Below are 14,171 nucleotides of genomic sequence, written 5' to 3' on the forward strand. Positions count from 1 at the left end.
AATTGAGGAATTGAAGGGGATTTCTGGGAGTTGATGCTTATAGCAAACACCGAAGAATGGCAGACTTACATGCAAGCAGCTCTTGACCGCGGGTGGCCTCTTGCAATGCTAATTCAGATTCACCAGAAGACAGCTCATTTCGGTGAAGGGTCAACAAGTACATCATCTCATATGAACCAAGCAGTGGAACAAAAAAATTAAGATCAAAACATGCATGTCACAGAACCTGAGCCGCAAGGTATGACTGATCAGGTAGGACAAAAAGAAGATCAGAACGTGCATGTCATTCAACCTGAGCCGCAAGGTTTAGCTGATGAGGGGGAGCGGATACCTGGAATAGTGGAAGCTGTACAGAATGAAGACCAAGAGGCTCGAATGATGGAAGAATGTGGGGACTCATCAGACGATGAGGACTACCCGTTGCTAGGTGAATGGCGAGACAAGGGTTTTGGAAATCCAGTGATACAGGATATTAGGAGTAATGAGTACGAATACAGAGAGAATGAGGTTGTGCAGGGGGCAAAGTATCCTTGCATTGAAGCTGTGAAAGATGTTGTGAAGCTTTAGGTTATATCGTTGAGGAAGAAATTCAGAGTTGTGAAGTCTAGCAGCAAAGAATATGAGGTGAAGTGTGTCAATAGCGACTGTACATGGCGAGTACATGACTACAAGGGCAAGTACAAGACACACTAAGAGTGTTCAATTGTTACACCACATACATGTAGATTAACTGCTATTGCGCAAACTCACTGTAACATCACATCAACTTTCGTGGCCAAGAAGATGTATGGGGTGATTCTGGACAAAATTGATTATGAGCCAAAATTGATAATTAGGGACATCGACGACCGTTTTCAATACAAAATCAGTTATGCAAAGGCTTGGCGGGCAAAACAAAAAGTGTTTGAGATGAGATTCGGCACATATGAGGCATCATATGATAACCTGCCTCACATGCTGTCAGCAATTGTGCAGAGAAATCCTGAAAGTGCGGCTGATACCTACATTGTACCGAGTTTAGATGGGGGACCTGGGTTTCTGCTTCGTGCTTTCTTCTGTCTTGGTGCATGTGTGAGGGCATTTATGTATTGTCTTCCTGTTCTATGTATTAACGGCACATTCTTGACAGGAAGATATAAGGGGACAATACTGACAGCGATTGGAGTTGATTGCAACAAGCAGGTGGTTCCCATCGCCTTTGCTTTTGTTGAGAATGAGAACACAGAGAGCTGGTACTGGTTCCTTGAACGTGTGAAGATTCTCGTTGTTGCTGGAAGGCCTGATATTTGCCTCATCAGTGACAGACATGCTGGTCTTCTAGCAGCAATAAGGCAACTACATGAAGAAAGTCAAGGACAGCCTCCTCTATGGTCAGATGTTGTGAGTAGGTGGTGCATAAGGCATATGGTTGCAAACTTTTATGAGCGCTTCAAGAATAAGGAACTTATGAATTTGTTCAAGAGATTGTGCACTCAGAATCAGCAGCAGAAGTTTGATGCATTGTGGCAGGTGCTAGATAACATGTGCGCCGAGCTGCTAAAGGAACAGGCATCAACCTCCAGCCGGAGACGTTCCCGCAGCGGACCTTTCACACAGTGGATTAAGGATGCACCTAAGGAGAAGTGGTCAATTCTATACGACACTGGTGGTCGTCGATATGGGATCGAGACAACCAACCACGCAGAGTGTTACAATATGATAATGCGTCATATTCATGGATTTCCTCTTGTTGGCATAGTTGAGTTCATCATGTACGGATGCACAAGGTACTTTAGAGAGCGGTACCAGGCAGCTGCTGTCTTATTTAATGATCCAGGAGTGATTTTTTGTAATAGGGTCACTAACTACATGAAAGAAAAGATTGGAAAGGCTCAATATCACAGAGTGGTCTCCATGGGCACAAAGGATCAAAGGTTGAGGTTTCATGCAAGGACAGGACATGGTAGGGTGTCCGCAGACAAAGGGTCGTTCAGAATTGCTTGATAACGCCGGAAGGCAAGGTTTTTTGCAGATGCAAGAAGCCACAATTTCTCCACTTACCAAGCTCCCATGTCATTGCGGCATGTTCAGAATCTGGGTTGGATCCTGGGGTTTTTGTTTCACAATATTGCAGAAAAGAAACCGCTATGCACACTTGGGGCCATGAGATATATGGCATAGGCAGTCTGGGATCATTCACTACACCAAATATCTCTCCAATGTACATTCCCAATCCAGATGCTAGGAGAGAGGTAGGTCGACGGCAGACACTTCGTATCCGTAACGGAATGGATGAGTCTGAGGCAGGAAAGAAGAAAAAAGATGCAACATGTGTGGAGTAGATGGCCACACTTACAAGAAGTGCCCTAAAATGCAAAAAGATAATGCTGGTGCTGAGGTTAACCTTCTGGAAATCCCACCGATGGATTGCCTCCGGATTTTGGAGCCCGTCGCGTCTAGATTTCGTTATGTGTGCATATGTATTTGAACCAGATGTATGGATATGTATTTGTACCAGATTGTAGCATGTAATATTACAAAGGTATTTGTGTAGTAAGATTTCTTGGTTGTAGTTCTAAATGTGTAAGTTGGTTCAATTAGGAAAATAGAAGAATAGTTACGAATCATAAATTTTCGATTTGCAATACAGTTTTGTAAACAATGCTACGATTACAAAGCAGAGGCCTAAGACGTTCGTACTACTAGGTACTTGAACAATAAAAAGCATGGCATGTGCAACACGATAACCTCGTATTGTGAGTAAACCTAACATGTTTTAGGAAATGTAAAATGCCGGAATTATATGGTAGTGCTTTACTGAGTGCACCGGGGATATTTTCCCTTCCTAATAGCTTCAGACCCTGCTTCCTTAGCACGGCGGGCCCTCTCTCGCTTCCTCTCCCTATCAGCTTCACGTTCCTCTGCCTTCTGACGTTCCTCTTCTGAATCTCTTCCTGGTTTTTTTTGCGCTTCTCCTCCATCTGTTCTTCATGCAGCATTCGTTGCCACCTTTGTGCAGCCCACCTTGCTTGACGCTCCACGTGGTCCTTATCCTGCTGAGATTGCTCGGTGTCTAACAACTACAAGAAATCACATAGAGGCGGTGGAGTCTTTCCCCAAATCATGTTAGAAGTCATTACTAGATCTGAAAGTGACAAACTCTGATAGTGTTTTGTAGTACCTTTGCTCGGTCCTTGCCGTAATGCTTAAGTGGGTCGTACTCGTAATTCTCGCACATGAAGAATCTCTTGCCAAAGTCATCCCCCAAAACCCTTGATTTCATTAGTTTGCACAAGGATCCGCAAAACACATAGGCACCTGGACTCCTTGAGGGACTGTTTCCGTCACCTTACTCCATGGAATGTAGGTGGATCCTGAGAATGCCATGGTGTTGAGCCCTGGCAATCACAAGTGAACAATCAGATTGCTAATATACTATATCAATGCTAATCATTATCAGTAACTACACCTAAATGTACCACTAATCACTCATAATAATAATTAAACTGATTGCTAAACTACTATTTCAACAAAATATTTTCTACAATTTTCTAACATTTTCTTAAAAATTTTAATATTATCTTCCAATTTTTAAGACTTTCTAATACTTCTCTAACAATTTTCTAGTACTTTCTAATACTTAATCTAACACTAAATGTACTGTATCAACGCTAATCATTACAAGTAACTGCACCTAAATGTATCAGTAATCACTCCTAACAATAATTAAATTAATTAGTAATCTACTGTTTCAACAAAAATAATTACAACATAATCTATTTATAAAGCGTAGAAGAATTTTGGTTACCTGCAGTCGCCGGCTCGAAAATCCGGCAGGGCTTCGCCGCTCTCCCTCCCTCCCTCTTTTTTCTTGGTTTCTGGAATTTTAGTGATTCAAATGAGGGACGGGGGACCAGCCAACCCTTATATATGGGTAGGAGAGTCGGTCGCCCAGCAGCCGGGTGGCCCGGGGGGCCAGCCGCCCCGCTGCCAGGCGACCGGCCCCAGGGACCTCCGCGCAAATATTTGAGCAAAAGGTTTTGCACAAAAGTCCCTGCCGCCCCGCTGCCGGGTGGCCAGGTCCCGGCCGCCCGGCAGCGGGGCGGCCGGGGTATATTGCTGTAAATTTCCAAATCGAAAATATATTTTTGTAAAAAACGAAAATAAAAAATATAAAAATAAAAAAACCGCCCGTCGTGTTCACGTGTGGAGGCTTACGGAATTATTGAGGACGCTGGGCTTTGGAAACATCATCGGCCGTCGGTCATCTTGCCGGTGGGCCGAGATTTGGGCCTTGGGTGTTGGGTAACCGAAATTTATAGTAAAAAAAATTCAAATCCGGAGGACTAAAGTTCAATTGGGGCTGTGTTTAGATAAGAGGAAAAAGGGGAGAAAAAATCACATCAGTCACTGTAGCACACTGTAGCATTTTTCATTTGTTTGTGGTAAATATTATCCTACCATGACCTAACTAGGCTCAAAAGATTCGTCTCGTAACGTACATCAAAACTATGCAATTAGTTTTTTTATTTAACTATATTTAGTACTCCATGTATGAGTTATTTACTATATTTAATGTTTCGATGTAATAGGAGATGTGATGGATGTGATGAAAAATTTGGAAATTTTGTGGGAACTAAACACACCCTGGATGAAAAATAACAACCACAGACAGCGGCAAAAGCAGGAGAAAACCGCGCTCCCCGAGCCCCCAACAAAGACGCCGACTCGCCGCCGCACAACAGAAACAGAGAATCGCAAGTCCGCAGCCTCAACAAAGCGCCACCTCTGCCTCTGGCGCGCCAGCTGGCAGCTGCCATGGTGAAACGGTGGCTCCCCCAACCCTGACGCCATGAACCAGGTACTCCAACCCAGGGTTAACCATTTCGTTTTCCGGTCAAATCCCGGTGTTTACCGGAAACGAAATTTCGGAATATTTCGGTAAATTTCGGCGAATTTCGGTGAATTTCGGTCGAAATTTGTTGAATTTTGAATTTGAAAACGAAATTTTCCGAAAAATACTGAAATTTCGAATCCCGGTAACTAGCGGAAACGAAAAAAATTCCGAAATTTCGGCGAAATTTCGCCGAAATTGTTAACCCTGCTCCAACCTCCTCCTCCTCCCTTCCGGTACCCGTGGTTGGTTCGGTTCCGCTTACCATGGCGCACCACTCAATTGAGGCACGTGCAGGTTCGTTTCGCTGTAGACTGTAGTTCAATATTTTTCCCTTTGGGATAGTGATGATGTACCAGCGTGTATACGTATCGCTATCGGGCGAGGATCCGGACTCAGTAACTTTTCTTCTTCAACCTGGTCACAATGCATAATTTTACCTCCCACGTCCACCGTGCAACAATCATTTAAGTCGCCCATGAACAGTTGAGTAATAAAGTCCTAGTAATATAATTCCGTAAAAAAACTTGCATTTGGACTTCGGGCCCTAGCCCCTAAGTGACAATTCAAGTCTGTCTCTGTTTTCTTTTTACACTGTATAAACAGGTGATTATTACCTTGCCATCCTACTAGCAGCATCCAGTACATCAATCTAATAGCAAGAGATCATTGACCTTACAAATTAAACCAGCTGGTGATCAACAACCCTGTCCATGGCTTCCTATTTCCTAATTAAGCGCACTGCTTTCTCAAAAAAAAAATTAAGCGCAATGCAAGTCTGCAACTGCATGCCAGCTGATGCACGCGACCACCTCTAGCCGCCGCCACATCCTCCACCACCGCAGCCGCCGCCTCCGCCCCCACAGCCTCCGCCGCCGCCACAGCCAGCACAGCCACCACTGCCGGCGGCACAGCCCCCTCCGCTGCTATACGAAGCTCCGGAGGTGATGAGGGCTCGCGCCATCGTGAACAGCAACGCAACACTGATCTACACCGTACCGGAGGCTAGAGTACTGTACTGCGAGAGTTTGTGGAACGACTTGCCCTCGTGGGTGCCGTGGCTTTCCTTATATATGGATGATCTACAAGTGTGCTAGTCCTACTCGGTTTCATTGTCTTAATCGAGACTACACTGGAACCACACATGCAAGAGGACTAGAGGAGTTGGACCTAGACTAGTTACATGCACGAGTCCGATCTAGATACATGTTTTATATCGAAGGGATGATGAGCGGTTGAGCCATTACAGCAGCTAGCGTGGTTTTCATCTGTTTGGAGCTGCAGGTTTGGCCGGGCTTCGGTAAGCTCCTAGCCTTTATTCATGCCATGGAACAATCAGTTGGGTGTGGAGGCCCTTGCATGTGAGGTGCAAAGGAAGGATAACCATAGGTTGCAATAATGTGACACGTAACGGCTTGTTAACTTGGATCAATCGTAGAAGCATAAGTCATAGTCAATTTTAAAACTTTAGGTGTGGAGGCCCTTTTCATCTGTTTTTGTTTCCTTGACTTGAAATGAAAATGGGGGACTCCCCTTTCTCCTAGTAAAAAAATTAATCCATGAGAACTGTGGAGTTGACGGATCCGATCGATCTCCTCTGGCAACTGCCCCAGCCTCATTTTTTCCACAGAGGCTGTGTTTAGATGAGGGGAAAATGGGAGAAAAAGTCACATCAGTCACTGTAGCACACTGTAGCACTTTTCGTTTGTTTGTGGTAAATATTGTCCTACCATGACCTAACTAGGCTCAAAAAATTCGTCTCGCAACGTACATCAAAACTATGCAATTAGTTTTTTTATTTAACTACATTTAGTACTCCATGCATGAGTTATTTGCTATATTTAATGTTTCGATGTGATAGGAGATGTGATGGATGTGATGGAAAGTTTGAAAATTTTGTGGGAACTAAACACACCCAGACTTATTGGAGCTGAATTGCTCTGTTAGTGCAGCACAGGTAGCTTGCCGTAGAAGAGGATGAACAGTTAAGCCATTGCAGAGTAGCTTGCCATTGCAATGCAGACTAGCTTGTTTAGATAAAAAAAAAACTTTAACTCGTAAATATCACATAGGGTATGCCACCACACATTTAAAGTATTAAACATGGACTAATTACAAAATAAATTATAGATTCCGTCCGTAAACTATGAATGAATTTAATGAGACTAATTAATCTTTCATTAGAGCATGTGTTACTATAGCAATTTAGTTTATAATCGGTCTAATTAGACTCATTAGATTAGTCTCTAATTTACAAGCAAACTATGCAATTAGTTTTTTATTTCGTCTAAATTTAATATTCCATGCATGTGTCGCACACATTCGATGTGATAGTTTTAAAATTTTGAATTTTGCATCTAAACAAGGCCAGATCCAGAAATCAGTGACTAGTCAAACGGTGAGCCACTATTCTACTTTTTTTTTTGAGGAAAACAGGAGGGACATGCCTCTACTGTGAAATTATTATTAAAAAATAAAGTAGGAAATGGTTCAGTAACAACAGAAAAACACAGAAAAGGAAATAAGCAAGAAAAATAATAACAGATTCAGCAACCAAGCTTTCATGGCAGGAATTAGGTTTGGTTTAGCCCTACTATGTAGTAGTAAGGTTTGTTCAAGAGGTTCCTTGGTACCTTTACAAGCAGCCAGCACTTGGCAAATGAATACTAGTACCCTATTAGTAAGCAACTGGATTGACAAACCCAAAAAAGTCGCGTGGCAGATGACCTTAATTAGCTCATGCTAATAAACTCCACCCAACTGAAAACCATTAAAAAAAACACAGATATCTCGGAACACGCAGTCTGCACAATCCCAACAAGAAGCCCAGGCAGTGTCGAAAGGTTGCGCCCAGTGCTCCGAGCGCATCCTGTCGCTCATGGGATCGTACATGATACAGGGATCCCTAAAGCTTGCAGTACCATAACACAGTTAGGCGAGGGATGGAGCTCAGGACTGAATTGACTTGATCTTGTAGTGGAGGTTGATCAGCGAAAACACGAAACACTTGAGATCCTGCACGGGGGGAGAAATTGGGGAAAGAAGTTAGAAACGAAGATCCCATGTAGATGTCATGCGCTGTGCATTGCAAAAATACAAGTTCCAAAAGGATTTAAACACTTTCAGCCTCGTGACATGCTTTCGGATAACATGAAACTACAAAACACAGTTCTCTGAAATCGAGATCTTTTAGAGCACAGTTCGCTCCCTAAATTGTGCCAGTTGAAACTATCATGACTAAACAAGCATTGGCACATACACATTGTCAACCTATTGCTGGTTCTGTTTTCAATTTAAATTTTAAAAACAAGTATCATTTAAAGGTGGCATCAGGCCATCGGCCACATCAACTATCTTACATGTATATGCGTGCGCGTAATTTCACTTTAATTAAAGATTAGTAGCATCTGAAATCGTAAGACACGGCAAGGAGCTAGCTGAGGGCAAAACCTGAACGAGGTAGTAGAAGATGCGTAGGCCATCGGGGTCCCTGCTTGTCTGAACATCGACAAGGGAGCCAATCATGGAGGTGGTGAACGAGATGTGCTCGTTGCCCATAACGATCTCGAGCTCTTGCCTGCCAATGTGGTTCGGCACAGGCCAGTTGCTGTCGTCCTCCTTCATAACCTGCGATGAGATTAACCAATCAACTCTCGCCTTTTTCTCTCCTCGCCTTTTGCCTTCTCATCAATGCAAATAAACCCGAGCAGGCGAGCACTAACCCTAGTAGGCAGAACGAAAAAAAAAATCGAATCAGGGGAGACGAAGAAACCGCAAACAAACCTCCGACTCCTGGATGATTCTTCTGGCCTCGCGGACCACGGAGGGCGAGACGAAGACCTCTTTGCGGATCATGATGTCGTTCCTGTAATTGGAGTTGTTGGCGTACCGGAGCTTGCCGTCGGGGCGGAACTCGAACTCGAGGAACTCGTGCCCGAACTTGCCCTTGTGCCCCGCGTAGTACCGCAGGTAGAACTCCGCATCGCCGCCGGCCGTCGCCATTGCCGCCGCCACGACAGCTTTGGTTGGCTTCTTCGAGTCGATCGAGAGGATTTTTTCTCTCTTTCGAATTCCAGTCGAGAGGAATTTGGGTTTTGGCCGCCCGGCTTTCTCTTCTTATTGGACATGACACCTGAGTTTGATTCGGGCTTTGAAGGAAACTCGGCCGGCCCCGTTGACCTTGCGGCCCATTAATTACAGCCCGAAAGCGTAAAGGAAACAGGCAGGAGAGCCGTGTAACCAATCCAGTAAATCCACTTTGACAATTTTTTTAAAAAAGTAAATCCATTGAATTAAAAAAATTATGGTAATACTAAGAAGCGGCAGTCCGAATATGGAAAAAAAAAGTGTATGCCCATGTGACGTCATATGCTCCATAAACTCCAACCATATATGTGTTGTCCACTCATTTGTTCCCCTCACCCCGTCTCACTAGACACATTAATCAATACGGCTTACCTCTCTCCTCAGGTCTAATCTCTTTTCCGGCATGCAGCGATAGAGATGACAACGGGCAAAATTTGCGCGGATATACACGTCGTATACCCATATCCGCGAGCTCAAACCCATGCCCGCAATCCGCCACGGGTATAAAATGATGTTCGAATCTACTATCCGCGGATATCTTATACCCGCGGGCAAGCCAATGTACCCGCAGGAACCTCTACCTATATCAATGAATGCACATCTATATCTCAGCATTAATAAATTATACTCCAACAAGCAACATATCAACATCATATTTGAGAAAACAAATAAACTAGTCTCATACATCCCACCACAATCTCAATTCATCACACATTAACAAAAATAAGAGCAGATCTGCAGATGGCCTAGAAGCTGGGGCGTCAGTGTCCTGGTACTTGACAACTGGGGCAGCAGGGCGGCGGCGGGCCTAGGAGCGATCGTGCCCCATCCCCGTGCGCCTATTTTGGGCATCTGGCATTGGGTGGCCGAGTCACGGGCCACGGAGGAAGGGGGCGGACGGACAACGAGAGGAACAGGGGCGGCGGTGCACAGGGTCTCGGGGCAGAGAGGAGCGCGCTTTTTATATTTTTATATTTTTTATTTTCGTTTTTTACAAAAATATATTTTCAATATTACAATTTACAGTTTTGTACCCCTACCGCCCTTCTGGGGGGCGGCAGGGGGCCTGCCGGCCCCAGGAGGGCGGTAGGGACTTATTTGTAAAAAAAATTTTATTTGCGCGGACGCCCCTGGCGGGAGCCTGCCGCCCCCCTGCCGGGCGGCAGGCCCCCTGCCGCCACTCCACTGGGCGGCAGGCTCCCCCCTCCTATATAAAAGGTTTCCCCTCCCCCCTCCCCCCTCATTTGCTTCCCACGACATCCAGAGAGCGGGAGGGAGAGAGGAGGGGTGAGGGAGGGAGTTGTAACGGCGAAGCCCTGCCGGATTTTGGATTCTAACCGCAGGTAATAAATATTTCTCAACTTCCTCGATCTAAATTTATTGTATGTTTAATTCTATAATTAGTGTAAGCAGCAGTAATGATATTTTAGCGATTTAGGTAATGTTTTTAATATAATTTAGGTAGAATTAAGATTAGTTTTTAGAAAAACCAATTAGGTTTACTAACAAATTTTGTGGTATTGAGTAGTTGTTTAATACGAGAAAATATTAGAAAAATATATTTATAAAATTATATTGTACAAAAATTGTAGGAAATGCAAAAAAATGTTAGAAAAGTTTATGAAAATTTAAGATAAATTGTAGAAAAATTGTAGAAAATGCAGAAAAATTTAGATAAATTGTAGAAAATGTTAGAAAAGTATATGAAACATTCAGATAAATTGTAGGAAATGCAGAAAAATTTAGAAAATATTAGAAAAATGCAGAAAAATTATAGAAAATGCAGAAAACTTATATTTTTTTGTATTAGGTATGGCCGGAGATACGCCAGCTCTACTTGACGGAGTCATAGACTCGTCGCACCGGTCCTTTCTTGCTGTGGTTCAGCGCGTGAAACTTAACGTGCTGCGTCCACGTCCACCAGCGGAGTTTATTCCTGTTGAGCCACGATGGGTGCCCAGGTGATATGTCGTCGGATTATGTTTTTAAAAATTCATTTGTTTCGTATATGTTTCGTACACGTTTCGTACATAATGTACTTACATTTGATCGTTCTATTTTTCAGGTTGAGTGAGGCTGGTCTTCTTACTATAGGTCGTCTTGCTGAGAGTGGTTTAGTACAGCTGGACAGGTCCCTACTGACGGCTCTAGTTGATAGATGGAGGCCTGAGACAAACACCTTCCACCTCCCTTGTGGGGAGATGACACCGACCCTACAGGACGTTGCGATGCTGCTGGGTCTTCCTATCAGTGGGGATGCCGTAGGGCCTCGTGTCGTCCCGCCTACGTGGTTGGACGATCTAGAAGAGCGTTTTGTAAATATTGACATCGCGATTGATGTAGAAGAGCACCCAAAAGCAACAGGCCCTGCCAAGGCATGGATCCTCCAGTTCCAGGTACATACCTTGTTTTGTTACGATTAATGTTAGAGTTATGCTTTTGACTAGTGCAAATATGGTTTTATTTTATAATTGATCTCGTACTCATAAATGTTCATCTTTTCTATGCAGCCCGACAATTTGGCACATGATGCTGATGATGATAGCGTCACTCGATCCCTTGAGGCATACCTGTTGTGGTTGTTTGGATACATAATGTTCAACAACTCACACGGGGCCTATGTGGATAGGGTGCTTGTGCCTTACGCACTGGAGATCGCAGAGGCAGCTGTGGAGGAAATGCCTCAATACAGTTGGGGTGCAGCAGTACTTGCAGCCACGTACCGTGGCCTCTGCAAGGCATCGGTGCAAAATAAGCACAATGCAATTCTTACAGGATGTCCAATTCTGCTACAGCTTTGGTCGTACGAGAGGATAGCAATTGGTCGCTCGCTTGTCGACCACTCACCGTATGAGCTGGATATGTACGGTGACACCGAGGACGATAGGCCCACCATGGGGACTGTCTGGTACGCTCGTCAGGTACGGAAATGACTGCTACTCGTACTATTCTATTGGCAATTCTGTTGCTTTGTTTTACCCTCTTTGTATTTCTTATTTGTACATATTATTATTAATTTTGTGCAGAAGAGGTGGGCCCACGTACAGTCTCGTCGGGCCTATCCTGATTTTGTGGCTGAGTTTGATCGGTTGACACCTGAAGACGTCGTGTGGGAGCCCTACTCCGAGTTGGCTATAAACACTCGTGCACCGATCGGGATATCTTCGGTTTGCTTTCAGGACCAGGCCTTATGGATGACAACTACAGCGTTGGTGTACGACGTTTACATTGAGGCTCACTGCCCGGACAGAGTCAGGAGACATTTCGGTCAAAGGCAGTTGTATCCTGTGCCGTCAGCATTGGATCGGGTCGAACGCCATGACCACAGGTAACAATTCATATACTATTTCAGTGACTATGCATTGTATGGTTAACTAATCATATTTGACTAAATTGTTTTCAATATTTAGTTTATCGAGGACTGGGCAACCCTTCTCCAACATGTGGGTGACAAGGGTGCAGCCTTGGGTCGATGCCTGGGACCAGGCAGAGGAGAACGTGGCGCTTGCGACCCCTGCACACACGGAGGCTTCGTACAGGGCATACCTGAGCTGGTACCAGCCTCAGACTCGTTGCCGCTTGATATATGCTGACATGCAACCACAGCCGCATGTTGCGACAGCACAGGATGGGTACGCACGACATAGGGATGAAGCATTAGCTGGGGCGGTGAGTCAAAGTTATCATCGCTTTTCAAATACTTTGGATTACAGTTGTCGGTACCCCAGGACTGGGGTACCCCCTCTTGCTGTGTCTAGGCAAGGGTCTTGTAGTTATCCTTGACTACATCCAAACAGCCGGACCCCTGTGGTCCGAAGTCCTGATCCCTCGGCAACGGTTCCGGACCTGCCTCACGACTGGGAAATATCCGGGAACGACGCGTGTCCCGGAAGAGGCAGGCGCTCAGCCCAAACAGCCGGGGCTCCGGACCCCACAAGGGGGCCGGACCCCCGTGGAAGTCCCGAACCCCTCATAGGGTCCCGGACCTCTTGTATGGTAACCGGACCCCTCGCTAAGGGAAGAAGTCGACGCCCTACCTCTGGGTGGTCCGGCGCGGACACGTATACAAGGGCGCTTGGTCTCCATACTAACCCTCACCCACCACTGCATTTATTGCGGTAGGTGATCGACCGCATTGATACAGTGGAAGCCGAGGCGATTCTTTGACCAGGAGGCACTATTGATCGCGTATTACCAAGGTAGTGGAGCCGCCGGCGCCGCCCACGCCGCGCCTGCCAGTCTGCCATAGCAGATGGATACGACGGCTCGGTTTCGCCCATTATGACGCCTACATAATAGCCTCAGCAGGCCACGCCGCAAGCTACGCTACTCCAACGGGCACCTAGCTGACGGGACAAGGAAAGACCCCCTGGGTCAGAAGAGCAGCAGTACGCATATCGGAGGAAAAGATTCGTAACCACTGTTGTCTTTTAAGTACTCTGCGCAGTATGCTGCACAGCACGTTGGGCCCACTTGTCGGGGCCCAACGTCCAATGTATCCGCTCCCCCTTGATCTATAAAAGGAGGGGGCGCCGCTAGAAGACCTCAGGCGGGGAAAGAGCCAAGGCCAGCAGAGGATAGGTTCATACACACCACCAAGAACAATACATCTCCCAGTGGACGTAGGGTATTACGCTCCGGCGGCCCGAACCACTCTAAATCGTGTGTTCCTGAGTCCCTGTCTCAGCTTAGATTCAGCCCCATCGCCTAGTCCTTCCCCGAGTACTCCCTCACGGGGAATAGGCGGGTGCGTTCCGCCACCCGGCTGTGGGTACCCCTAGAAACCCCACGACAACAGTGTTAATGTCTTTTTTTTTCTTGCTTGCAGTTTGAAATGTGCAGGTTGATGGACTTAGATGCCAGGGCGAATTTGATGAGGATTCGAGGGGGATCTATGATGGATAGGAATGAGCAAGAGTCGGCCTGGACCCGAGTTTCACAAAGAGCACATTCCATGCTTGAAGCCTTTGGTAGCCGGACATCGTACGATGGTCTCAAGCCTCGACCTCGTTTCCTTGTGGTCCCACACAGCAGCAGTCTTCCCAAGCACCTTATTGGTCTCAGCAGCATTATCCAGGTACGTGAGGATACTTACTAACTTCCTACTTCGAAGCTAACAATTAATTCTCAGTGCATACAGGTGATGCACACCCACCTTACCAACCTCACGGAGGGACTCAGTTTAGTACCATGGCACCAGCTGCAGGGATGT

General features: G+C 45.7%; 1 protein-coding gene across 1 annotated transcript; it reads right to left on the bottom strand.

Moving 5' to 3' along the window:
• Nucleotides 1-7,446: 7,446 nt before the first annotated feature.
• Nucleotides 7,447-8,941, bottom strand: LOC120696103 (protein mago nashi homolog 2-like). Its single transcript, XM_039979253.1, has 3 exons — nt 8,657-8,941; nt 8,324-8,500; nt 7,447-7,888 (listed from the first exon to the last, which is right to left on the bottom strand). The coding sequence occupies exons 1-3, from the start codon at nt 8,873-8,875 to the stop codon at nt 7,823-7,825; spliced, it is 462 nt and encodes a 153-aa protein (XP_039835187.1). The 5' UTR covers nt 8,876-8,941; the 3' UTR covers nt 7,447-7,822.
• Nucleotides 8,942-14,171: the final 5,230 nt, after the last annotated feature.

The sequence above is a fragment of the Panicum virgatum genome, chromosome 2K, assembly GCF_016808335.1.
Source record: "Panicum virgatum strain AP13 chromosome 2K, P.virgatum_v5, whole genome shotgun sequence".
Classification (NCBI taxonomy): domain Eukaryota; kingdom Viridiplantae; phylum Streptophyta; class Magnoliopsida; order Poales; family Poaceae; genus Panicum; species Panicum virgatum.